The sequence below is a fragment of the Eubalaena glacialis genome, chromosome 4 (genome assembly GCF_028564815.1).
Source record: "Eubalaena glacialis isolate mEubGla1 chromosome 4, mEubGla1.1.hap2.+ XY, whole genome shotgun sequence".
Taxonomy (NCBI): domain Eukaryota; kingdom Metazoa; phylum Chordata; class Mammalia; order Artiodactyla; family Balaenidae; genus Eubalaena; species Eubalaena glacialis.
The window spans coordinates 59,623,318-59,649,292 of NC_083719.1; the positions used below are offsets into that span (position 1 = coordinate 59,623,318).

Here is a 25,975-nt window from a genome sequence, read left to right on the forward strand (position 1 = left end):
TAAGATTTCAAATATTTCTTTAGCTCTTAAAAAGTCTGTAGGCCCTACACACTGTGCCTGTGGTGCCTCATGGATGAAATGCCACAGACTCCTAGAGCTCTTCCCACTATAGGGTTCCTGGCTTTGGGCTCTTCACAAGCCTGTTTCTGCGTCAGATCTTTCCACTGGGGGGACACTTCCTACCATTCTGATCTCAGTCTAGACGTCACCCTATCCAAGAAGCTTTTCTTGATCACTCACTGGAAAGTAACCATCCAGTCATGCTATTTTACTTCTCGTTGTAGCATTCTCATTGTCACTAGCTGATGTTATTCTTCTAATAATGTCTAGAATCTAATAAATGGGTTCTAAATCTACTGATCTACCAATCAACTGATTGTCCACCCCTACTGAATGTAACGTCAGAGATCTTGTCGGTTTAGTCATAGCCCCCGCAGTCTAACAGGGGGGCTGACACCTAATAAGTGCTCAATAATTTTTTGTGGAATGAATAAGATACTTGTGATTATTGTACACATTTACTAGCTCATTTATTTTCCAAGTGTTGCTTTGGTTTGAGAGAAGGAGGTAGGATGGTGTGGTAGGCAGAATAACGGCCCCCAAAGATGTCCACATTATGACCCTTGGAACCTGTGAGTATGTGAGGTTACATGACAAAGGGGAATTAAGGTTGCTTTGCAGATGGAATTAAGGTTGCTCATCATCTGACCTTACAATGAGATTATCCAGGTGAGCCTAATGTAATCACCAGGGTCCTTTAAAAACGAAGGAGGAGGCCGGTAGGGAGGTCAGAGGGATGCAACGTGAGACGGACTCAGCACACCACTGCTGACTTTGAAGGTGGAGGAAGGGGGCTGCAAGCCAAGGAATGTGGGTGGTTTCTACAAACTGAAAAAGGTAAATGGATTCTCCTGAAAGCCTCCAGAAAGGCCTTTATTTTCACCCAGTGAGACTCATTTCAGACTTCTGACCTCCAGAGCTGTAAGATAATACATTTGTATTGTTTAAGGCACTAAGTTTGTGGTAATTTGTTATTAGCATCAATAGAAAACTAATAATATAGGTGGTTATGTCATTTTTACAGAGGAAGACATAGAGGCCCATCCTTGAGAGGTCATTTATACAAGGTCATATAGGCATTTAGTATCAGCTCAAGCTAGACTCCAGTTGGTCAGAGCGTGTATCATTCCTGTGAGTATTTATACCACTTATCTATTACTTCATAACAAACCAACCCAAAGCACAGTGGCTTAGAACAATGCACTGTTATCTTTCCTGGCTCTGAGGGTTGACTGAGCTCAGCGGGGAGATTCTTACATTGGGTCGGGTATGTGGTTGCAGTCAGTTTCGGCCAGGACTTCAGTCGTTTGCAGACTTACCTGAGGTGGATGTCCACAGTGGCTCACTCACATGCCTGGCAGTTGAGGTTGGCTATCAGCTGGGGCTCTTGACAAGAGCACCAACGTGTGGCATCTGCGTTGCCTTCTCATAGCATGGCAGCTGGCTTCCATGATGTAGGGAGCAGAAGCTGCCAGGCCAGTTAAGGGTCACACCTGGAACTAGCACACTGTCACTTCTGCCATATTCTACTGGCCAAAGCAGTGACAGGGTCTACCCAGATTCAAGGGGGTGAAGAAATAAACCCCACTCCTTGGTGGGGAGTGGCAGGGTCACACTGCAGAAGAGCAGATTGGATGGGACATACTTATGCAACCATTTTAGGAAAACATACTAACCTACAGCCTCCTTATTCTGAGGACCTGAAAATACTTTGCATCAATCCTGCAATTACAGGACACCCCCTCCCTGGGATACCAAAATCCGAGGATGCTCAAGTCCCTTAAATAAAATGCATAGTATTGGCATGTAAGCTATGCACAGCCTCCCATGTACTTTATTTTTAAAAAATTTTTACTTATTATTTTTGGCTTCGTTGCTGGGCGTGGGCTATCTCTAGTTGCAGCGAGCGGGGGCTACTCTTCGTTGTGGTGCGCAGGCTTCTCATTGCGGTGGCTTCTCTTGTTGCGGAGCACGGGCTCTAGGTATGCGGGCTTCAGTAGTTGTGGCTCACGGGCTCAGTATTTGTGGTTTGCAGGCTCTAGAGCTCAGGCTCAGTAGTTGTGGTGCACGGTCTTAGTTGCTCCGCGGCATGTGGGATCTTCCCGGACCAGGGCCCGAACCCGTGTCTCCTGCACTGGCAGGCGGATTCTTAACCACTGCGCTACCAGGGAAGTCCCCTCCCATGTACTTTACATATCTCTAGGTTACTTATAATACCTAATACAATGTAAATTCTATGTAAATAATTGTAAATATAATGTAAATGTTATGTAAATAGTTGCCAGCACATGAGCAAATTCAAGTTTTGCTTTTTGGAACTTTCTGGAATGTTTTTTTTTTAATTTTTTTTTTTTTTAAATAAATTTATTTATTTATTTATTTTTGGCTGCATTGGGTCTTCCTTGCTGCGCGCGGGCTTTCTCTAGTTGCGGTGAACGGGGGCTGCTCTTCATTGCGGTGTGCGGGCTTCTCATTGCGGTGACTTCTCTTGTTGCGGAACATGGGCTCTAGGCGCGTGGGCTTCAGTAGTTGTGGCACGCGGGCTCAGTAGTTGTGGCTCGCGGGCTTAGTTGCTCCGCGGCATGTGGGTTCTTCCCGGACCAGGGCTCGAACCCATGTCCCCTGCATTGGCAGGCGGATTCTTAACCACTGCACCACCAGGGAAGTCCTTTTTGAATATTTTTGATGCATGGTTGGTTGAATTTGCAGATGCAGAACCCGTGAATTTGGGGGACCAACTGTAATCAGTCAATAACTATTCACTGACCTTGTCTTATTGCAAGGCCTTTTGGAGGAGGGCAGGCTAATCAAGAGCAGGCCCTGACATAAGTAGTTTGCCCTCTAGCCTGGGCACGAAGTGAAGGAGAGACGCTAAAGAAGTTGAGTGAAAGGGCTGTGAGGGAACCTGCACATAGGCAGCAATCATGCTGAGTTCTGAGGTGGTACCTGCAAAGGGGAGAGTTGCTAGTAAGTGGTCAGGGCGGGAGAGGGTGGATGCACTTCTGGGGCCAATACCAAGTTCAGCTTTTTTGGCTCAAGGAGGGGGTTTGCAGGGTGTATAGAGAGAAGGCTTGGCCCTAGTCCACTTCGTACTTCCTGGAGAAGGGAAGCGGTTTTAGCTCATATTTGCCTGAGGCATGTGTTGTCTAGGACTCTGTCTCTTTTAAATGGGAGATACCTAGAAGCAACCAAAAGCCCCCCCAGCCCCAAATGATCAGAAACACGTTGAATTTTCTTTTTTAACTAGTCATACTATTTTATTGTATTAATTGATTACCATGGAATGAACACCAGAAAGCATGCTAGATTCTAATGGGAATCCCTCCCTGCCTTCTCTCTCCACCTGTCTCCTGCAGCTCAATATCAGTGCTTTGCAGATAGCAACCCGGAACGGCCGCACATCCCTTGTCAGCTTTCTTCTCAGTGAGAACGTTGATCTGCACCAGAAGGTGGAAGTGAGTCTATTAGGATAACATGGGCTTTGATCCCAGCTCTGTGAGGCTGGCAGTGCTGGGAGATGCTCCTTGCAGATGCATGGAGGGCTGGAGGGGGAGACAAGTGATCACAAAGGAGGAATTCTTTCTGGGAGGGCCGACTGACCTCTTTTGGAGACCGAGTCTTAATCTTAAGAAATACAATCCAAGGGATGAATTTTAGAAAGTCATTGAAGTTCCTGAACAAAATGAAATCTTTGTGTTTTAAATATTTACATTTGCTGCAGTTAAATTTTCTCATGTATCTAGAGATGCCAGTCTTGTATTAAATTTATCAGTCTGGGAAAATGATGAAACTGCTGTTAATAGGAAGGAGAATGATTATTTTTCCCCCTTCACTGACCGATCTTCTTTTTCTTTTGAAAGTCAGTCATTTGTATTGATTTACGTTTTCTGAAGTTCGAATTGGCTTTGGTAGAATTAACAAAGGCCCTCTGTGCTGGAATTAGATGGGGAAACACTCCCCTATTTTTCACTCTACTTTCATTTCTCCTGTGAGAATATTCTTTTCTCTGATATTGCTTAGCCATTACTATTTATTGTATTAACTGGAGAGGAGGGATGTGATTTAACCCATGACTGGTAGTTTTTGGAGAATGGCATTAGGGGAATTGGTTCTGACCTTGCCTGGTCCATCCAAGGATGCTTCCTGTTTCTCAGGAGGAATGGGGCCCCAGCAAGGCCAATGGCCCCAGCAGGAAGGGCACTGCTTACGTCCCTGGGACGAGGGATAGGTTCTCTTTTTTCATCCTTAGCGCCTCTAGGGAGGAGGTCCTCCCTGAGCAGAAGAGGTCTGCACAGAAAGCTTTCCCCTCCTGCTGCCCCTCTGCCCCATCTGTCTCCCACTTCCCTTGCTCACCCTTGTACAGTCTGACATACGCAGACATAGCATTCCACCTGCCCCTGCTTTCCTTCTCCTCTGTGTGCTGGTGAATCCCTTGCTAACTCACTACATCTCTCTTCCATCCGTCTACCCCTGTTTCCTGGGAAGGAGCCTGGTGTGATGCTGGAGTCAGGAAGATCTGGGTTCAAATCCTGTCTCTGCTCCTTCCTAGCTCCGATGCCTCGTGGAAGTGATTTCACCTCTGTGCCTCGTATATAAAGTGGGGAAGAGAAGCCCTAACTGCTAGGGTGGTTGTGAATGAAAAGCTGTTAGCCCGGTGTTTCAAACACAGTGTAAACTGTAGGGGAAGTAAGTGAGTAGTAGGCACCATTAGGAGAATGTGTTGTATGTGCATAAATGATGCTGATTAATATCATCTACCTGCTTGAGCAGCACTGCACCCGTCCTCGCCACCCACCTGGCAGCATCTGTGTTCCCTCTTCCCACGCGTTTTGCCTCTCAGCTCAGCTACTGTTGTCCACACAGTCTCGCTGCATCGTCTGCCCCTGCTCTCTCACACCTGTACCCCTGCCCCTCTCCTCCCCACTAAATGCCCCTCACCTCGCTCTCTCACACCTTACCTGTGTTCTCCTCGCCTTTTTTCCTCCTTGCATCTGCCTTTTCTACCCCCGGAGATATGTTTTCTCTCGAGCCTCCTGGGCCAGTGGCAGCTGGGTGGGAGCAAAGACAGCAGGAGGTTGTGTGTGTGACCCTGGAGGTGGGCACTGAGCCTGGCAGGGCTGGTAAGAAGCCCGTGGTAGAGGTGGCTGAGCGCATGGCTGGAAGACAGGCGGTTTAGCCACAAAGGAGGAGGAAAGGGGAGCAGGCTGCAAGGGCCTGGTGAATACGCGATGGCTGGACTCTACATAGGTGGGAGGGCTGAGCACGGACGGTGCCCCTGGGTGAGTGGGGCATTAGTCCCACAACGTGCTCTAGGGAGAAAGAGCCCAAGATCAAAGCAACTCGGGAAATGCTGAAGGTGAATGCTATTCCTTCCTTGTGGCTATTCCCATTGCACTTTAGCTCTTTGAAGCCTCTGGGAAGTCCTGCAGTTAAGCTATTTAATATTTTCTTAGCCTTCATATTTGAGGTCAAATGTCAATTCTTCAGGAAAGCCTTTTCTGACTTCCAGAAAGTTTGGCCCTCGGCCCACACCCACATATGCTCTCTTACCACTGTGCACTTTTCCTTCAAGGCACTTATCACAATTTGTAACTGTACATTTATTTTGTGACTTAAAAAAAAAATCAATATCTGCTTTCCCTACTAGATGAAAGATTCCTGAGGATGGGCCATGTTCACCACTGAACCCCTAACATCCTGAAAAGAGCCTGGCCCGTAATAGGTGCTCAGTGTCAAGTTCTAGAATGAATGAATTGGGAAAGTGGGTTGCTGGTGAGCGGGATTTCTGTATGGCCTTGGCATGGAAGTGATTGCTGAAGACTTACTAAGGGCCTGCAACCACGTTGGGCAGTACCAGTATTCAGGAGATTATCAGGAAATGTCTGATGAAATGAGTCGCTTTTTGATCTCATTGATGAAGCCAGAATCTTTTGAATTTGAAATGTTATTTCTTTCTGCAGCCTAAGGAGTCCCCTCTTCATTTAGCTGTTATCAACAACCATATCACAGTGGTAAACAGCTTATTAAGTGCACAGCATGATATTGACATCTTAAATCAGGTAAGCCAAGCAAATCAGAACCTAGAGAGTCTATTTTCTTGTTTCAACTCAGTATGTGTTTAGGGGTAGTTTTGATCAAGTTCAAGGTGCTCTAAAGATTCCTGGGAAGAATATGCACACTCATTTTTTTATCCTTTTGCTTCTGTAGACCCCACTCCCACTTGCACACACATATTTTGTCTTTTCCAAACACACAACTGGGATTCAGCCAGTGCGTTATTAAACTGTTCACATTTAACAGGCCCAGTACTTCTGATAGATAAACAGTAGCCCAGAGGTAAATTGCCGGAGGCTATTTAAATCAAAAGCTACTCCCCCAGTGTGAAATGTTGTAATTGGCAGGGAGCCCTTCTCCACAAGAAAGAAAGCTTTGTTTCTATATTATAGACAGTAAATGTATCTTCTTTTTGCCCAAAGGCAAAAGAGACCTCCTGGAATTTTTTTAAAAATCACCGTGAATTCAGACCACTAGAGCAGAATCAAATGCCGCATAAAAGGCATCCATCACTGGCAGGAAATGGAAATGCTGAGGTAGAAGAATTAAAAGGATGGGGGTGGGTGCTGTCTGAGCCAAGGCATGCTCTGGGAAGGGCTACCCTCTTCCAGAGGTCAGGAGTGGGAAGGAAAACTCTCGGGAGAGGGCCCTTGCCAGAGTCCTGAGGACAGATGAGGCTCTGGACTCCTCCCTCCTTCCTGGCTGCCCCTTCCCAGGTGAGGGAGCAGCCACGTGCGGTGGGCATGCGTGTCCTAACCCACTGCGTCATCCTTGGTTTCCTCATCTGTGAAACCAGAGCACTGACTCAGATCTCTGCAGTCTGCTCCAACTCCAGCCTGTGAGGTCCCTGGTGCCCTGAGCTGAATGGGGACTTAACTCCCTGTCCGTCCCTTCCTTCCCCAGAGACCGTCCTCCTCCCTGGTCTTTTACTATCCCAAAAGTTTGGGGGTAGAAAATCTCTCTTATTATTAAACATACATATGTATTCAACTATGTTAATGCCCCACATCTTTCCTCATGGGCAGAGTCTTTGCTCTACACATGGACAGAACACACAAGTGATTCTGGCTTCACCAGAATTGGCTAGATCCACCCCAGTGAAGGAGGCTTGCTAGGCTGCCACCCAATTATAGAACTAGACTTTATCATTTATGGTTTTTGTTAGACCAGGAATACACACAATGTATAAAAGTAAGAAAACATCAATAAGCTAAAAACTTACAATTTGTTTATAATCCCCCCAAAGAAAGAGAACTCAACATTTTGGTGCATTTCCTGCCTTCTAGACTTCTAGCAGTTTTGCCACAGGGAAATTTTATGGGTATTTATGTATGACACTCGTGTCTCTGTTCCATGTTGGTGTAGATTTTTGATAGGTCTGTCAGTGTAAGTTTGATGTCGTGGATAATGAGCCCCCAGAGGGGCACATTGCCACCTAAAAGTGGGTCTTTAGTAAATGCTTGTTGATATTAATTATGTTAACATCCCAAGCATGTTGGCCATATGCTCTAGTAGCAAGAGTCCTGGGCTAGATGCTACTGCCCAGCTGTGTGACCCTTGGGAAGTTGCTTCCTCTCTCTGGTTTAGGAGTTGGGCTAGATTATAACCAATGTTCCTTTCTGTGCTAAAATTTTAGAGTTGTCTTCACATCAGCATTCCTTTCAGTGGGTGGTTAAGATGGGTGATTTTCTTGTGATTTCACATATTTCTCTGAAGCATTCTTATCCTCTTCATGGGAAAGTGGTTATTCAAGAAAGAAATTAGAAGTCTTGCACTCCTTTATACACTATAATGTAGGAAACTTACAAAATAGAGAAAAGCATCGAGAAGCCAATAAAAATAAGCTCTAATCCCTCCGTCTAGACATTATTATTCTTAACATCACCAATGCATTTCCTTCTTTCCCTCTATTTTTTTCTATAAATTGAGCTCAGCTAGATAGTGTTATTTCCTAAGGTTTTTAATGTTGTATCATAAGCATTTTTCATTTTTAAAAATCTCTGAAATTATTTTTTATTGTGGCAAAATAAACATAACATAAAATTTACCATTGTAACCATATAAGTGTACAATTCAGTGGCATTAAGTACACTGACAATGTGCATAACTCTCACACCATCCATCTCCAGAGCTTTATCTTCCCAGACTGGAACTCCACACTCATTGAACAATAACTCCTCATTCCCTCCTCCCCCTTCTCCTGGAAACAACCATTTCACTTTGTCTCTATGAACTTGACTACTCTAGGTATCCCATATTGAAATCATTTTAAAAAATCATTTGTGATGGTTGCCTACTATTCCAATATGTGGATATACCATAATTTATCTCATGAGTTTCCTTATTAAACATGTAACTTCCTTTCAATTTTTCATTGTTATAAATAACACTGCAATGAATGTCTCCTGTGCCTGTTTAAAAATATGTGACCTTATCTATTTTCCCTTATGCCTGTGTAGGACACCTTTGCTTTCTCTTTGTCTTTTTACTATGCAAGTTTTTTCTCTCCTTAACATGCTTGGATTACATTTTTGAACTTTCTCATGTCAGAGGCCGCAAACTCCTTTGCATGTAGCTGCTGATCTTGGAAATGTGGAACTGGTGGAAACCCTGCGGAAGGCGGGCGGTGACCTAAATGTTGTTGACAAGGTGAGTTCATGGGCTTCACTCTGTTTAGCTAAGCTGGTTGCTGAGTCCTCCCTGTCGGCTGTAAGCCTTGAGAGGTAGTACTACCACATCCTTTGTGAAATGGACACAAATTGGAGAGACCTTGTATCTTGATAGTAACATCCCAATTTTAATTGAGATAAGTTGGTAAGAATTTTTACTCTCAACAGTAAAATATACATTTTAAAAATTCAAGTTATTTATTAGTTTTTTTAAAAGATGATAGATTCACATGGTTCAAGAATTTAAAAATTAGTAAAGGTTTTACAGTAAAAATTTCCCATCTACCCCATCCCTATTTGTCTAGCTCTCATACTATCCTTGCTATACATACGCATTATTGTAAGTTTCTTCTGTTCTTGCCAGAATTTCTTTATGCATATAACAGCAAGCTTAAATATATTATACTCTTATTCCATTCCTCCATCCTTTTTACACAACTGTGGATACCTATACATATTGTCCTACATTTAGCTTTTTTCCCTTACTAGTATAAAGCAAAGATCATTCCATATAAGTACATGGAAAGTTTCTTCTATTTTATACACCTACATAATAGACTGTGGTGTGGATATATCATAATTTGTTTAGTTCTCAACTGATGGGCATATAAGTTGTCCTTAAGCTTTTGCTATTATAAATAGAACTGCAATAAATAAATTTATATGTGTCTAAACTTGTTTTTTAAATTTATTTTAAAATTTTTAATTGTTGTAAAATGCACACAATATAAAATGTACCGTCTTGACCATTTATTTTATTTCTTTATTTAATTTATTCATTTCCTACTTTTTTTTTTTTTTTTTGGCTGTGCTGCGTGGCTTGCGGGATCTTAGTTCCCCAACCAGGGATTGAACCCGCACCCTTGGCAGTGAAAGTTCGGAGTCCTAACCACTGGAATGCCAGGGAATTCCCGTAACCATTTTTAAATGTCCATTTCTGTAGTGTTAAGAATATTCACTGTTATACAACCAATCTCCAGAACTCGTTCATCTTGCAAAACTGAAACTCTATGACAACAACATTCATTTCCTCCTCCCTCAGCCCCATTCCACTTCCTGTCTCTATGAATTTGACTACTCTGGGTACCTCATCGAGGTGGAATGGTACAGTATTTTCCCTTTTGGGACTGTGTCCTCAAGGCTCAACCAAGTTGCAGCATGTGTTAGAATTTTCTTCCTTTTTAAGGCTGAATACTATTCCCTTGTATGTATATGCCACATTTTGTTTATCTGTTCATCCATGGATAGACGTTTGGGTTGCTTGCACCCTTAGGCCGTTGTGTAGGTGTGTTTTTAAAGACAGACAGCTTTGTTTCTTTCACGTGACGCAGTTCCGCAGGCTCAGCCATGGCAGGGTTGGGGTTCCAGCTTTACTGAAAGGTGTAGAAGAAGACACTGTGTGGCCCCCCTGGCTAAGTACTCACTCACATCTTAGCTCAATCCTTCCATCTCCTTTGTGAGGCAGACAAAATTATCCCAGTTTATAAGAGAAGAAGAGAATCATCCCCCCAGGCTAGGTACTCACTCACATCTTAGCTCAATTCTCCCATCTCCTTTGTGAGGCAGACGAAATTATCCCAGTTTATAAGAGAAGATTTGATGACATCAGGGCCATTGTAAGAGGCAGAGCTGAGCTTCAAAGCCAAGGCTACTGGCTGCTTGGCTGCCCAGCACTTCCAGAAGTTGCAGTTTTTCCTTCCTGGTCTTCGCCCTCACTAGTCATCAGCTCAGTGCATCCCTTGTTCCCAGTGCAAGCCTGCGTCCTCCCTAGTCTGTCCTCCCTAGAATCACACATTGCATGTTTGTGGGATCTGAAGTAGTGATATGTTATTTTACTTGTCTCGGTCAGTTTTCTTTTTCTGATCATGAAAGTAATACAATTTGGAAAACATAGAAAAGCATAGGGGAGGAAAACACAATCACCCATATTTCTATCACTTAGGTGGAATTCCACCAGTAGTGGCTTATTAACTTCTGTTAACATTTAGCGTTAGTATTAACATTTAGCATTTGTAGCTAAATGTTAATAGCTTCTCATGCTTTCTTTTATTCTACTTTGTCAATAACACTTAACACCTCCAGGGCAGTCTGGTGAGTAGAGAATCTATAGCATTGGGCAGGGAACTTATGTTGGGCCCCCATTGCAAGTGGACTGGATATTCCAGTGAACACGTCTGTGCTACAGCTTGATTCTGTTTTCAGAACAAAAGCCACAGTTTCCTGGGGCTCACAGTCTGACTTCCCAGATTTCCTTTCTCCTCCTCCCTCTTTTCTCATCACGTCTGGTGCCTAGCTGGCACCCAGCACATATGTAATTAATGAATAAAAACTATCTTTTCTGCCTGTTCCCACAATTTTTACCAAAGATAAGTGACTGTTTCTAAGACTGAATTAAGGTCTGCTCTGGATGGAAAAAAAGGAGCCAAGTTTTGGTGTAAAGCTGACTTTCCCTGTCCTCTCAGCCTGTGGCGTCACAAAGCTCTCCGAGGGCCACCCACCCTCAACAGCACAAGTATTTGGATTTCTACTCCAGCTATACTCCCTGCGAAGATTTTCCTATGAGCTTGAAACCTCTGGCTCCCAGAATGCTGCCTTCCCAAAATAGGCTAATTATGGTGATTCAGATGGCTTTACAAGCCAGAATTTAGATAGCATACAATTAGAGGCTTGCTAAATGCCTGCAAAATGCAGTTCTTCCTAATTTCATTACTGTCTCTTTTGATTAGACGCTGATTACTTTCAGCTCTAATTTTCAGGCTCACCTGGGTCTCAGTTCCTGGAGTAGCAGACAAATCATTTGAATTGGTGGCAGTTGCATTTCACAAATACTCAGCCATGTGAGAGAATTATCAGGATAAGTTTCTGCATCTCTAAGCATAGAAACATGGGTTTCTGAGGTTGGAACTTCTTCCGAGGTTACTTCTGACCATTCATTTAAATTATCTTCAGGATCCCTGAGCAGATTTTTCATGGGTCATTTGGAAAACAAATGAGAACCACCATCTTTTGCTTGGGAAAAAAGTGTAGATGTATAGCTTGTGCACTGCATAAAATCTAGGGGACACTGCTTGCAAAGCTGTGTGCTGTAGCTTTGAACTATATCCATCTTGACCAAGGTACGTCATTTGTAATTTGTATAAGGTACCATATGGGCGCCAGGCCATTCATGCCCCAAATTATGTCTAGAACAGCCTTTATTGCTCATTCCATTTGGTTAAGATTCCAACCCCAACCCCTCATCTTTGGTTAGAGGTGGTATGATATAATAGGAAAAAATTCTGGATAGGAGTCCAGTGAGCTGAATTCTGTATTATGTAGTGTTACCATTATTGATTGTATTCTGAATAAGATCCATCCCTTTTCTGTTTTATTACTCTGCCCTCCTCAACACATGGCTTTCACTTCCTGATCTAAAGTGGCTGTTCAGGCTCCTACCATCATGCCAGCATTCCACTGGGGGAGGAGGAAACTTTGACGTTTCTTTTAAAGAAACTTCCCAGAAGTTGCATGTGCTGCTTCCATTTACATACCATTGGCCAGAACTTAGTTCACATACCCAAGGGTAAGGGAGATTAGGAAATGTTCGGGGTTGCCAAGTGCCCAGCTAAAATCAGGAGGTCTCTTTTAGAAGAAAAAGGCTATTTGTGGTGGGTGGGGCATGGGACACTGACTAAAGCCTCTGCCACAGGTGGAGTCAGACTTTGGAGGAGAAAAACATATGATTATGTTATTTGCTGAGGACTTCACAGTGCAGTGAGCCAGGGAGACCCCTGCCGGTCTTGGAGAAATGCTTGGGTTCTCATTGATTGGGCAAGTGTAGAACGTTACCTGTTGATGTTGGGTCCCTAAGCCCATATCCTTCCCCCTGCCCCATTGACACAGCACCTGACACTATCAATATCTAGCATCTCTTAGACAATGACCACACACAGCCCTAGACTGTGCCACACAGAGTCCTAAGGACCCTATACGAGTTATCACACTTGCCCCTCACCACTACACAGAGGGGTAGTTATGGAGGCCTAGGGAAGCTGAGGACTGGCCCAAATTTGCCCTGCAAGGAAGCAGTAGGATCAGGATTTGAATCCAGGCCCCCTTGTTCCAAAGCTAGAGCTCCTAACCAGTAGGCCGCATTGCCTGACTCTTTGATTTTTGACTTTTAGCAAGGGAAGGCTGCCCTGGCCGTGGCCGCCAGGAGCAACTGCAGCCTCATCGTGGACACGCTCATTAAAGCCGAGAGGTGCTACGCCTGGAGAGAGGTAAGGAGGGCCGAATTCAGCTCAGTGAGGGCCTCTTCTGGAGCCCCCTCTTCTTACAGGGCAGGGTGGGGTCTGTGTAATTCTTTTTTCTGCTCTAGTGGGCAGGGCCCTGGTTAGTGTGTTATAGCTGTCCCTTCTGTCCTGTGCTGTCCAATTTGCGGCGTGGACAGCTGCCTCTCTTCCCCTCCATCCTTTGTCAGCACCAGTGGTTGGAACTGAAGTGTGCAGAGCTCAGTTGGGCCAAGCAGGTCAGTCCACGTTGGCTCTAAGGAGCCTGGCATGCATGCCCCGGGTGGTTGGCTGCTGGTGTGCCTGCTGTCACGGAGTCTCTGGCTATGGTCCCTTCTGGAAGCTCCCAGAGTCGCATTCTACTGAGTGGTAAGGAAGTTCGTATTTAGGGTTTTGCAGTTTTCCACATACCGCTGTGCCGGCTACCCAGCACTCAAGTATTCTGCGATGGTCACGAAAACCTTATTCATCTTGAGAATACAAAAACTTGTCTCCAAGATATTCCTTCTGTCTTCTTTCATCAGTACTCCCTCTGATAGCTGCCACTCACGCAGCTTCTCAGTAGAATGCCCTCCCCTCCAAGATTCAAGTCTATGCCCTCAGGCAGGAATTTCATCACCAGACACCACCCTCTGCTGCTGTCCTAGACTGAATGTCCACTCTGGTCCAATAGGCTGGAGCCAGAATTTAGGTCCTAGTCCCTCACATGTCTACCCCTGAGGAGCCTTAAGCCCGGACTGTTTTCTAATTTGCCAATCCTGAGAAATGTCCCTTAAATCCTTAAGGGGCATTGATTTGCCTCCTTGCTCGCGGTACTGTTTAATTGGCTCAGTAGTCCTGGTATATGGGCATCAGTTTAAAGGCCACACTACCCTCCCCCGACTTTTCTTATTTGCCTGTAGGGCAAAACAAAACAAAATAACATTTGACAATTAGAATTCTGTTTAATCGCTCTCCTTCCTCCTCTGATTTCTAGTCTCTCTTCTTTTTCCTCTTCCTCTTTGTCCTAGCCTCATTCTCGTTTTCTTAGATCATCACTGTATTTTATTGAGGATGACTTTCCCAAGTTCCGTCTTTGTTTTCACGTTTTCTTTAAAAATAGGAATATTCATTGGTTCTATTTTTAATTCCTCTTAGCATTTTTAGATTCTTTTTCCTAGATGAGAATAAATTATTTTTCCACCAGATGAATAAGCCCTCTTTCCTAACAAATCTTAAGATGTGAGAGTTGGATGAACTTTGAAAATCATAAATAGTGCATACATATAGCTGAAGCAGACCCCCAGAAATGCTAAGATTTGTTAACCCTGGTGACAACTGGGACCCTGAGGTCTGGAGTGGGAAGAAGACTTGTTTTTTTAATATACAGCCTTAAAAATTTTTTTTAACCAAATATATTTATTGTTATTTATTACTTAAAATTCCCTTTGTTATTAAACAAGTTTATATCCTGGCCTAATATAAAATGGTTCCTAATGAAAAGATTAAAAAGATGATTGGAATTTCCCCTTTCATATCCATTTACCTATCTACTTAACCACCTAATCATCCATCATTAAATTCAATGGTTCAGGGCTTCCCTGGTGGCGCAGTGGTAAAGAATCCGCCTGCCAATGCAGGGGACACGGGTTCGAGCCCTGGTCCGGGAAGATCCCACATGCCTCGGAGCAACTAAGCCCGTGCGCCACAACTACTGAGCCTGCACTCGAGAGCCAGCGAGCCACAACTACTGAGCCCGCGTGCCACAACTACTGAAGCCCGCGTGCCTAGAGCCCGTGCTCCGCAACAAGAGAAGCCACCGCAATGAGAAGCCCGTGCACCACAACGAAGAGTAGCCCCTGCTCACTGCAACTAGAGAAAGCCCGTGCGCAGCAACAAGAGACCCAAGGCAGCCAAAATAAATAAATAAATAAATAATAAAATAAATAAATTTATATTAAAAAAATAAATTCAATGGTTCAGAGGTAAATGGGAGCTTCCTAAAATCGTGGCTTATGCTATTTTAAGTTCCTCCAGTTCTGGCTTATGTTATTCCTGCAAATAGTTCAGTGCTTTGCAGACAAGTTATTAATGCTTCCACTGACTGTTGAAAAAGACCTGGGCTTTCCAAATCCCTGGCCCTTTCTGTGGAAGCCTGAAGGACTGCCCAGGCCAATCCTGGAACGCACAAAGCAGGCATGTTTCTCAAAGAAGTAAAAATGCTGTAATGTGGAGTTGAAAGCAGAGGCATTTTGTATTCTTCCCTTTAACTGGTGGTGTTTGGGGTTTTAATCTTCTTGGATTTAACATTTTCAGGAGATGGAACGAGGAGAAAAGGAAAAAGGGCAGTGCCCACAGCTCCTAAGTTTCTGGATCTCCCACCCTCGGCTTTACCTCTTTTAGGATTTCCTGGGGGCCAGGCACTGTGGGAGTAGAGCAAGGCTGGGGTGAAGAAGACCCTGAAAAAATAAAGGGAAATTAACTCCTCCCATTCCTATTCCAACTTCTGTTCACAAAGTCCAGATACCAGAGAACGGTCTTGCTGTTCTCCTTGGCCAAGTTTCCCAGGAGTCTGTAGGCCTTCCAGAGGAGGTCACTGATGCTGTGAGGGTGCAGGCCGGCCCGTGCTGGTGGCTGGGGCACCAACCTCACCACGTTCTTCTCATAGGGTTCCAAAACCAGGTCCCCATATCCCTTTAGTCCACTTCCTGCCCCAGCATTGACTCCTGTATGGCCGTTCAGAGTACCTTTCACTGACTCACTTTTATTTAAATGAAAGATAAAGATAAAATTCACTATCTGTAAAAGAGGAAAGGAGAATAGATAGGAAGTCCCAAACCTCTTGGTGAGCTCTGTGTCCTGCGTGTCCCTTATTCCCACTCTCCAGAGGGAGGCTTGTCTGGAGCCCTGCTGGCATGTGTATGACAGGGGCAGCCATAGGAAACCATGACCCCTGCTTTCACTTTGAGATTTTCTCCAGTTTTTTTGGTTGGATTCTATAGGACTCTGGTGGATTCTTTTTTGTTTTTTGTTTTTTGTGGGGTTTTTTGGTGGATTCTTAAAAAGGGACAAAAGGAATCTTTGACAAATCAGAAAACAAGAATCAATCCAGGCATGGTGCTACTGGTCTGAGCCTGGCTGCAGGGCTGTAATACAAAATGATATGGAGCCTGTGTTCTCCACTGCTCGGCCCCCAGAGTTAGGATGCTCATTTGCTCTCCTCCCAGTCGCCAGAGAGCAGGATGCATGGAGGGATCAGCCATGGGGTCTTATCAAGAATACATCCAATCTGGGCCCCACTGAAACTTTGATGTGAGAAAAGCAAACACCCCAAAGAAGAAAAAGGGATATGGTTGAAAGTAACGCCTTTAAAGATGCATTTGTTGTTGTGACATTTCTGTAGTCAACATACCCCCTCTGTTTTCTTTTGGGGTGGCAAGCAGGCTGGGATAGAGGCATGCGATACAGCATGGCAAAATCCCTCACATTTCCTGTGTCAGACGGACTCCAGCTTTCTTTTTTTTTTAAAATTAATTAATTAATTTATTGGCTGCATTGGATCTTCATTGCTGTGCAGGGGCTTTCTCTAGTTGCGGCGAGAGGGGGCTACTCTTTGTTGCGGTTGCAGGCTTCTCATTGCGGTGGCTTCTCCTTGTTGTGGAGCACAAGCTCTAGGCACGTGGGCTCAATAGTTGTGGCTCACGGGCTCTAGAGCGTAGGCTCAGTAATTGTGGCCCACGGGCTTAGTTGCTCCGCGGCATGTGGGATCTTCCCAGACCAGGGCTCGAACCCGTGTCCCCTGCATTGGCAGGCGGATTCTTAACCACTGCACCACCAGGGAAGTCCAGACTCCAGCTTTCTATTTCAGACATTTGTTTCTATCTTGGATGACAAAAAAATGATCCAGTTATAGTTAATATTGAAAACATAGTCTCAGTTACCACTCTGTGGGTTACATCTGAAAAAATATATACGTATATACTCTGAAATAAGGCAATCAGCAGAAAATGTCTGAAATCATCTGATACAATTACCTTCAATCTAGGAGCATGGTGAGAACATCAAGGACCCATCAACCAGCTTTACTCTGACGTTCAAGCAAGATCACAGTCAGGAGACCAGGCACATTTGCAGTCTCCGCTGGCACCTGGCTTACCGTCAGCTGAAGGCCAGCGAGTGGCAAAGGCTGGCCCATTTGTGGAACTTTACAGACGCCCAGATCAGAGCCATTGAGGAGCAGTGGTCAGGTCAGCATGGCCCAGGAGATGTGGGCAGGAGGCATTCGGTATTAGGAAGAGCCATCCTTACTGGTGCCCATCTTCTAAGTGGGTGTCCAGTGCTCTTGATAAGCAACAGACTGCAGGGGGCCAGGAGTGGGGACAGTTAGCTTAGGACCGCAGAGGTGATTGGGAACCTTGCAGACTGCTAGTACTCATGGGAATCTGCAGTAGACTGAAGTTTGCAAAGGATGATTACTTTTATTGAGCCCTATTGAAAAGGTGGCATTTAGCCTAGAAGGAAATTAAGGTTCCCAACTGAATTGGGCACAAAGGAAGCAAGGATTTAACAGTTGGCTTGTCACTGGGAAGCCACCTGATTTCTGGAGTTCCTTGAGATCATCCTGGGGTGAACGGATTCATTCCCTAACAAGAGGCTCACTGTTTAGGGCTTCCACACCAGGAAGGAATCCCTTAAACCGGGCCTGGGGCAAGGGGTTCTTGTAGGTCATGGCCTTGGTGAGACCAGGTGTCCCATGAGAGACGTGTGGGATAGAGACCCATGGCTCTCTTGGTTAGAGGATTCCAAGCCATGGAATCATTTCAGCCAGACTCCAGCAGTCAGAATTAGTGAGGTCGGAGTCCTTAGCTTTGCTTTTTTAAGATTTGACCCAAACCTAGGAAATACAGAAAGCTTGTTTGCATTATCAACTAATTAGCTTTAAAAACAAAGAAGCAAAGACCTTTCTTGGCAAAACTTTTTATTCAGAGCACTGTCCTTACATGGCTGTCATGAGATGTGAACGAGTCCCATGCTCAGGGGGTGATCGCATTATTGATTGCTGGGGATTGGGGATAGCAGAACCACAGCCCAAGGCCACATGCTACTTATACCACACACAAGTAAATTATGACACTTTTATTGCTAATTCTAAGGATACATTTTCATGTGAAAAAATGGAAGATAATGCATTGAAAATGTTGAATATTGACTACAGTTTCTAAAAAGATTTCTTTTGTATTGTTAAGATTTCTCCTTGTTGCTAATTAGGCACATAGTGTTCTGTGAAGTCTTTAGGAAAATGGAGTTGCCTTCTGGAAATTTCTCTTGACCTAAAAAATTGATTTGGAAATGTAGTGTGCTTTCAGAGTACTTGCCATCAGGATAAGGGGAGTTTTGATGTGTTTCATTCACACATTACGGAGGCCTAGAGTGTGTTTAGCTGTGCCAGGGGAAGCATACATCAGCTCTGTAAGCCATGGTGCATGTTTGATGGAACTGATAATCTAGTTGGCATGATAATAGTAACATTCACAATCCAATTACATTGTAACCCTGGGTTATGCTACTGGCACAATGGAGTTGGTGGGCTTTTGAGCAAAGGAATGACACGTTGATGATGGTATTTAAGAAAAATTAGTCTGGCAGCGGCCAGATTTAAGAAAGGAACTGGATTCACCTAGGAGTACATTTTTTTTTTAAATTAATTTATTTATTCGGCTGTGCCGGGTCTTTGTTGCTGCGTGCGGGATCTCTGTGGCCGAGTGCAGGCTATTTAATTGTGGCTTGTGGGCTCTTTAGTTGCAGCTTGTGGGATCTAGTTCCCTGACCAGGGATCGAACCTAGGCCCCCTGCACTGGGAGCGCAGAGTCTTAACCACTGGACCACCAGGGAAGTCCCTAGGAGTACATTCTTCATGCATATAGTTTGTTCTCCCTGAAACGCCTGCCCCTCTAACAGTCTGTGCAGCGGATTTCCTCCCCAGAGCTCAGGCCCTCCTCATCTCGGCATCTGGTAGAGCTAGGAACCTGGCACGGGTTTGTAACTGTGACCTCCAGCCGCGAGTGACCATGATTCCCATCTCCGTATCCCAGCACTTCCCCCAACACCTCTCAGGGGTTAGGCGTCTAGTGAGATCTGCCCGGTGAAGAGCCCTGGCCTGGCCGGGGGTTGCAGACTTCCACCAGAGGAGTTTCCTGGAAGCTGGACCGGCAGGTGGGTGCATGCTGGCTGCTTAGGGTGTGGTTCATGGGCGGCAGCAGCAGCAGGACCTGGGAGCTTACTCACCTGCAGATCCTCACCCCAGGCTGACTGAACCAGCATCTTCACTCTAATAAGACCCTCAGGTGAATTGCGCATCTTAAGTTTGAGAAGTGCTAGCCTCTAGCAGTACCACCTGAACGTTGAAGAAAAGCTCCACATCTCTTTAAGATTGTCCCTCCCCTCTCTCATCCTCAGCTTTTGTCTGTGTTAAGCACAGCAGGTGCGTGGCAAGTGCTGAGAGACTCCAAACTCTGGTCCCCCTAGAAGTACCAGTGAGGCGACTGGAAGGGCTTTCATCCGCTGGGCTTCTTATCTCACAGCTGCCAGAGGAGGAATGAACATGCAACCACAGTCATATGGAACTTGCGTTAGAACTGAGTTCACAGTAAGGAGGTGTCAGCATCTGCCCTTTGTGCTTGCCACGGGGGAGGAGAGCTTCCGTGAACACGGCCACGGGGCTCTGCTCATCTGGCTGCACGGGGCCCCGGTGACACAGGCCACGCTGGTCAAGCACCTGTACGAAGAGCTGGTGTGCGCGGGCTTCTCAGAACTAGCTGGTGAGTTACCGTTTTCAACAGATGGGAACTCCCGCTCTCTTAAAATGGTAGCGGACGGTCGGCAAAAGTAGTCCCCTGAGCCACAGCAGTCCCAGCTTGGTGTCAGAATACACAGCTTCTCCTTTGGTGACTTAATCAGCCCTGGTCCCGTTGTTAGCCTGGTGGTTCTCAGTGTCATTCCCCTGCTGGGCGCTTGAAAAGTGTAGGAGCACTTTTGTGTGTGTGCGTGTATGTGCGGGAGCGGTGCGGGTGGGAGGACGGGAGCAGGAGTGCTAAACCGTCTTACAGGACAGTGCTCTACAGCTGAGAACTGTCTTGCTCAACATGCCTGTTTCTCTTGGGAACTCCGCAAGTTCGTATGTTTGAAAAAGTTATTTCTGCGCTGAGAGAAAAGAGCAGACAGGCAATTACTTTGCCAGCTGGGATTACTGCTAAAAATCACTCTGCCAAAGACCATACTGTCAGGGAAGATGCTTTGAAAACGTATCACCATTATTTTCGCTGGTGTAGTTTTACCTGAAACTGAGAACATAAATGCACATCAGATCACGGATCCGATATTCAGTTTCAAGCAGTGGTAGGTACGAGGAATAGTGCATGGATTATGCCTACCTTCCATGACATCATCCTCCTAGCTCTGGGTTTGTTCCCTCAATTTTGAACTTATTCATTTCTATGAAAGAGTGTCCACAAGAACTCTCAGGGAAGACTGAGAGGCAGCCCACTGCAGTGGGTGAGGGCATGTACTCCGGAGCGAGACTGTGCGAGCTTATAGCTGAACCCCCACAAATAATGGGCTGTGATTTTGAGCAAGTTCTGTACAGAACTCACTCTGCCGGCATTCTCAGTTATTAACTAGAAAAGTGTCTGTGTCAAAGGGCTGTTGTGGGATTAATGGTGCCTGACATGTAGCCAAGTGCTTAATAAATGTTAGCTATTAATCACGTTATCTCATTTTTTCCAGAAAAGACTCGTCAGTTTAAAAGAGAAACTGACTCAAGGCCCAAGAAATGTGCAGTTTCATAAATGCCTAAAGAAATTGTATTTAAATGATTTTCCATTCAGTATTCAGTCCTCTTAAATTCAGTTCTTGAAATGGCATAAAGTTCTTCCAACAGAAGTATTGATTTTCCTTTCAACTGTGAAGATGGCAGTGACAGGATTCTCTAACAGATGAAAAAATGGTATTACACTTTCCAACCACTGAAAAGTCAATTTTTTTGGTTTTGCTTAAGGCAAGTTGTATATGATTTTCCCATTTCTGTCATTTGATGCAACATAATATGTGATAACATATCTAGTGATAGAATAACCTAGGATTTTGTATATCATGTTTTAAAAAATTATGATGGTGGGAACATTATGGTAAATGAAAAAACCCAGGGTTTTAGAATAGACAGACATGGTTTTGAATCATGGTTTTGCCATTTATTAGCTGTGAGCCTTTGGGCATGCTAACATTCAAGTTCTCAGATCTTTAGTTTCCTTCTCTATAGGATGGGGGAAAGGTCTATCTCTTCTATAATACTGAGGTGATGATGAAGGGAGAATGCCTGTGAAATGCCTAACCTCATATCCATAGTATTGAAATGATTAACGGTTATTTCTATTTCATAAGAGAAACTTGCTTTGGAAATTTAGTGATTGTTGGCTTTAAATAACACCTATGTGTAATATATCACTTAAGAAGAGACCAGAGGTGTATGCACCAATGTTTTTTAATCTCTTGGTGATGTAATTACAGGTGATTTTCATTATCTTTGTACTTTTGGTACTTTCCAATATTTTTTAAAATATTAACCACACATTATTTTTGTAATCTGAGGAAGTTCTGAAATATGAAATCAAGTATCAATTTCTATCAGCTTATGTGCACCTGTTCATTATAATTTAAGGCTCTCCATTATCAAATTCTGACTCTAAGTCTATAAGCCCAGAAACAAAATCACGAGCAATGTCAGTCCATTTATTATGTCATGAATTTATAGTTCTACATCTTCATCTCATGCTGATTGTGAATGTAAGCTTAATTTTAAAACAGGTAATATGTTCACATGATTATAAAAAGTTTTTAGAAAGGTATTTAGTGAAAAGCATTGTCCCCACCTGTTCTTCCGTATGGCGTTTCCACTGACCTTGCTTCAAAATCTGGGTAACCTCTTTATGCAATAATAAACAAATAGGAATACATACTCTTACTGTTTAAGTGTTTTAATTGTTGAATTTAAGTTGAATTAGGCTAACACTAATTACTTGGTGCTGTAGACAATATACAATTTCTAGAGTTTAGATAAAGCTTTAAAAGATGCTTACAATATTTTTTTTTTTAAAAAAACCTATTGATCTGTGATTTAAATTTATTTTATTTATTTCTGGCTGCATTGGGTCTTCGTTGCTGCACACGGGCTTTCTCTAGTTGCGGCGAGCAGGGGCTGTTCTCTTCGTTGTGGTGTGAGGGCTTCTCATTGTGGTGGCTTCTAGAGCGCAGGCTCAGTAGTTATGGCGCACAGGCTTAGTTGCTCCGTGGCATGTGGGATCTTCCCGCACCAGAGCTCGAACCCGTGTCCCCTGCATTGGCAGGTGCACTCTTAACCACTGCGCCACCAGGGAAGCCGCTTACTGAACACCACTCCTAGTTGTCATGTAAGTTCCTTAAAAAGCAGAGCCCAAGACCAAAGTTTATGAGCAACTGTTTTCAGGAGTGTAGATCCAAGGAAGCAGGAGTGAAGGAAAAAGGAAGTGAGATGGGGAAGGAGGGAGAGTCAAGACCAGCGTGATTTACCAAATTGGCCAACACCTGGTATCAGGAACAACTGATTATTTGACCTCAAGAATGGACTAGTACATCTCAGGACAATTCATATGGGGAGAAAGTAAGAATTGATCTGTTTACCCCAATGGGATGTTAATTCCAGGCTGCATATGAGTGGAGCCTGCCGGTATCTCGACTCTCTGAGTGGACCGGGAAGCTCTGGGGAGGAGCATGCCCATGGTACGGGCAGCAGGAGATGAGGTGCTGTTGATTTGTGCTTATTGAAACCCGAGAGGCGCTGTCTGCCACCAGTGGTAGCTGGCCACAACCCAAAAGAAGCGCTGCATAAGAAGGATCTAATACTCTTTAAGACACAGCCAGATACTTGTATAGTTCAAAAAAGCCTTGGTGTGTCCTTAAGAAAATGGGATATTTGCCAGTCTCACATTGATTCTCTCATGTCCTATTACAACATGAGGCAACAGAAAAACTATTTCCAATAGAGCACAGGGCTAGGTCATGTTCAGCCTGAAAGAGGCTGAAACCATCCACTTCTGTTAAAGATATGGAAACTGAGGCTGTTCACAAGTTCCTCAGAATCCACTTTTTTTTTTTTTTTTCAGTTTTTAGATTTTTTAATTTGTTTCAAAGTTAAACCCAAGACATATTGACTTCACTGGGAAATCCAGTGAAGGTTTGCTGAATTGTCCAGGGCTGTACCATCACAGGACAATGTTTGGATGTTCAGAGCAAAAAAAGGTTCAATGCTATAGAGTTTCAAAAAGGTAAGAAAGAACATTTGAAATAGGATCATTCTAACAGGAAATTTCTTTTTTTTTTTTTAAAGATTTTTTTTTTGACGTGGACCATTTTTAAAGTCTTTATTGAATTTGTTACAATATTGCTTCTGTAGGAAATCCACTGAGAAATGTTTTTCTAGGCTGAACACCTCTTTCCCTTTAGTCTCCCCCAACAGAGCATGTACGTGTTAATTACTTTCATTTTATAACCACTGCTGTCCCACCACTATACCAAGATCACCTAAACTGTGTGTGTAGTATTCTGAATGTTCTTAGTTATACCCTACTTTCACTAACTGCAAAAGATTTTCTGGGATGGCCTGTCACTTGAATTCTTTGGCTACTTTTCAAGATGAAGTCCAAAGAACTCTTAAATGATTCTCCTTTGTCGGGGGAGGGTGGTATTTTATAGGCATTAGCAACTAGCACCTGGGGCTGTGCTGATCCCATCTGGCATCACTGGGAGGCAACCTATAAAACCAAAGAATCATTTGATGCATCAGCCAACTAAGAGACTCAAAACTGAAGGTTAAATTTAAAGAAAAAACTAATTTAGCAACCAGATCAATTCAGTGCAGCCTGGTAGGTCCCAGATGACTCTCCTTTTCGGGAGACTGGGACCTGAGGGAGCAGAACCTGGCAAGTGGCCAGTACCAGTAAAGAGCAGCCATGAAGTGCTGGCAACAATTATATTCAACCCCCCTCTGGAGTCAAACCTACAGGTTCGGGAATTTCCTGGCAGTCCAGTGGTTAGGACTCATCACTCACTGCCAAGGGCCAGGGTTCAATCCCTGGTTGAGAATCCACTCATTTTTATGTGAGCCATAAGTACTTTGGGAAATAGGTAGGGTAGGTAGATCTCGTTATTTCACAGATGAGGACCCTGAGATTAAGTGTCTGGCCCTAGATAACCCAGTCAGCCAGCAATAAAAGCATTAGAAGCCTGGTCTTGTTCTCCTAAATCTGTTTGCCCAGATGGTTTCTTCCTATCGGCCAGGCATTGAAAAGTCTCTGCCAGGCCTGGAAGGTTTGCTGAATTGTCCAGGGCTGTACCATCACAGGACAATGTTTGGATGTTCAGAGCAAAAAAAGGTTCAATGCTATAGAGTTTCAAAAAGGTAAGAAAGAACATTTGAAATAGGATCATTCTAACAGGAAATTTCTTTTTTTTTTTTTTTAAAGATTTTTTTGATGTGGACCGTTTTTAAAGTCTCTTGAATTTGTTACAATATTGCTTCTGTTTTCTGTTTTGGTTTTTTGGCCACGAGGCATGTGGGATCTTAGCTCCCCGACCAGGGGTCGAACCCACACCCCCTGCATTGGAAGAAGTCTTAACCACTGGACCGCTAGGTAAGTCCCAATAGGAAATTTCTTTTTGGTGTTTCTGTAACTCTGTTATTGTGCTAGTAAAATATTTCTTCCCTTTAACATTAAAAATTATTCATAGGTATTGCTATTCCCCCCCTATTTTTAATTGTTAGAGCCCCAGAAAAATGAGGACTAATATATTAAAGTCACAAAAAAACTTTGTGATAAGATATTACTCTGGGCTTTTATTTTTTTAATTTTCAAATAAAAATACCTTACTTTCTATTAGTTTAAATAATTTTTTTTAGTAAAGTTCTCTCTCAAAGTTTACTTGGTAACATTGGAAATGATTTAGCCTTTTGGAAATAACACTGCAAAAACAGGATTTATATACTTTGATGATATAATTGGTCACAGGTTGAACCTATTAAAAAAATTAAGGCTAGTTTCTTTTTTAATTTAAAAAAGTTTTACTTAATTGCTTAAATAAAAAACCACATTAAAATAATCCTACATATAGTTACAAAGGATGGTACAGCTTGAAGAAGTCTCTTGTAATTTCGGGGAAATGAACATGATGTATCCATGATGTTCTAAGAATATGAAATTTTAAAAACTAAAGACTTCTAATTCTTAGTAAAGCCAGAAGAATTAAACGACCTCAATAGGAACATATTCATTTTAGTCAACCACTTTTATGGACTGAATGCTTGTGAGAGACTGGGTGTGAGTTGATCTGGTTCCGAGAGATCTGGAAGCTGAGGTACTACTTTCAGGGTGAATGGTCCGGGGATATTTTGCTGCAGTAGCTTGCGGAATGGTTTGCTGAAAAGGCAAAAATATGCTTCAACAATTCCATAAAATTATACATACTAAATATCATTTCATTATCTATAACTTAACCCAACAAACATTAGTACATGTAGATTCCTATTAGGGTCTTCCACTTAGAAAAGTCATCTTTAAAATACTTGAAGTAAAATTATATATATTACATCAAAACATTCACTGTGTATTTCAAAAGCTCTACGATACAGCTTTTGCTTAAAATAAATGAATGGAATCTCTTGAAACAAAGATCCTCATGTCAGATTCTGCTTTAATAAGGTTTTCTCTTTAAAGAAAAGGAGAAATAACCTCTTTTCTTAAGTATTTTATATAAATGTTTCTTTGTACATAAATAACTGGATAACCATTACAAATGGGCGAGATTCTTGCAACTAGGATGCAATTTTAGTTGCTAACCACCTAATCTGACCCTGACAAA

The 25,975-nt window shown here is 43.5% G+C and overlaps 2 protein-coding genes across 5 annotated transcripts in view; one reads left to right on the forward strand and one right to left on the reverse strand.

Moving 5' to 3' along the window:
- Positions 1 to 20,874, forward strand: part of ANKDD1B (ankyrin repeat and death domain containing 1B) — a 57,461-nt gene extending 36,587 nt beyond the window's left edge. Inside the window, 7 exon segments of the mRNA XM_061188952.1 lie at positions 3,417 to 3,515; positions 6,021 to 6,119; positions 8,665 to 8,763; positions 12,947 to 13,042; positions 17,076 to 17,297; positions 19,722 to 19,848; positions 20,813 to 20,874. Of these exon segments, the coding sequence (XP_061044935.1) occupies positions 3,417 to 3,515; positions 6,021 to 6,119; positions 8,665 to 8,763; positions 12,947 to 13,042; positions 17,076 to 17,297; positions 19,722 to 19,848; positions 20,813 to 20,874 (804 nt within the window).
- Positions 20,875 to 25,171: 4,297 nt separating this feature from the next.
- POC5 (POC5 centriolar protein) overlaps positions 25,172 to 25,975 on the reverse strand; it is a 35,377-nt gene continuing 34,573 nt past the window's right edge. For 3 of the 4 annotated variants that reach the window (XM_061187918.1, XM_061187919.1, XM_061187917.1), the window contains exon 12: positions 25,172 to 25,533. In XM_061187918.1, coding sequence (XP_061043901.1) covers positions 25,390 to 25,533 — 144 coding nt within the window. In that variant the 3' untranslated portion in view covers positions 25,172 to 25,389. The remainder of the gene's footprint in view (positions 25,534 to 25,975) is intronic. The other variant, XM_061187920.1, reaches the window with a different exon arrangement.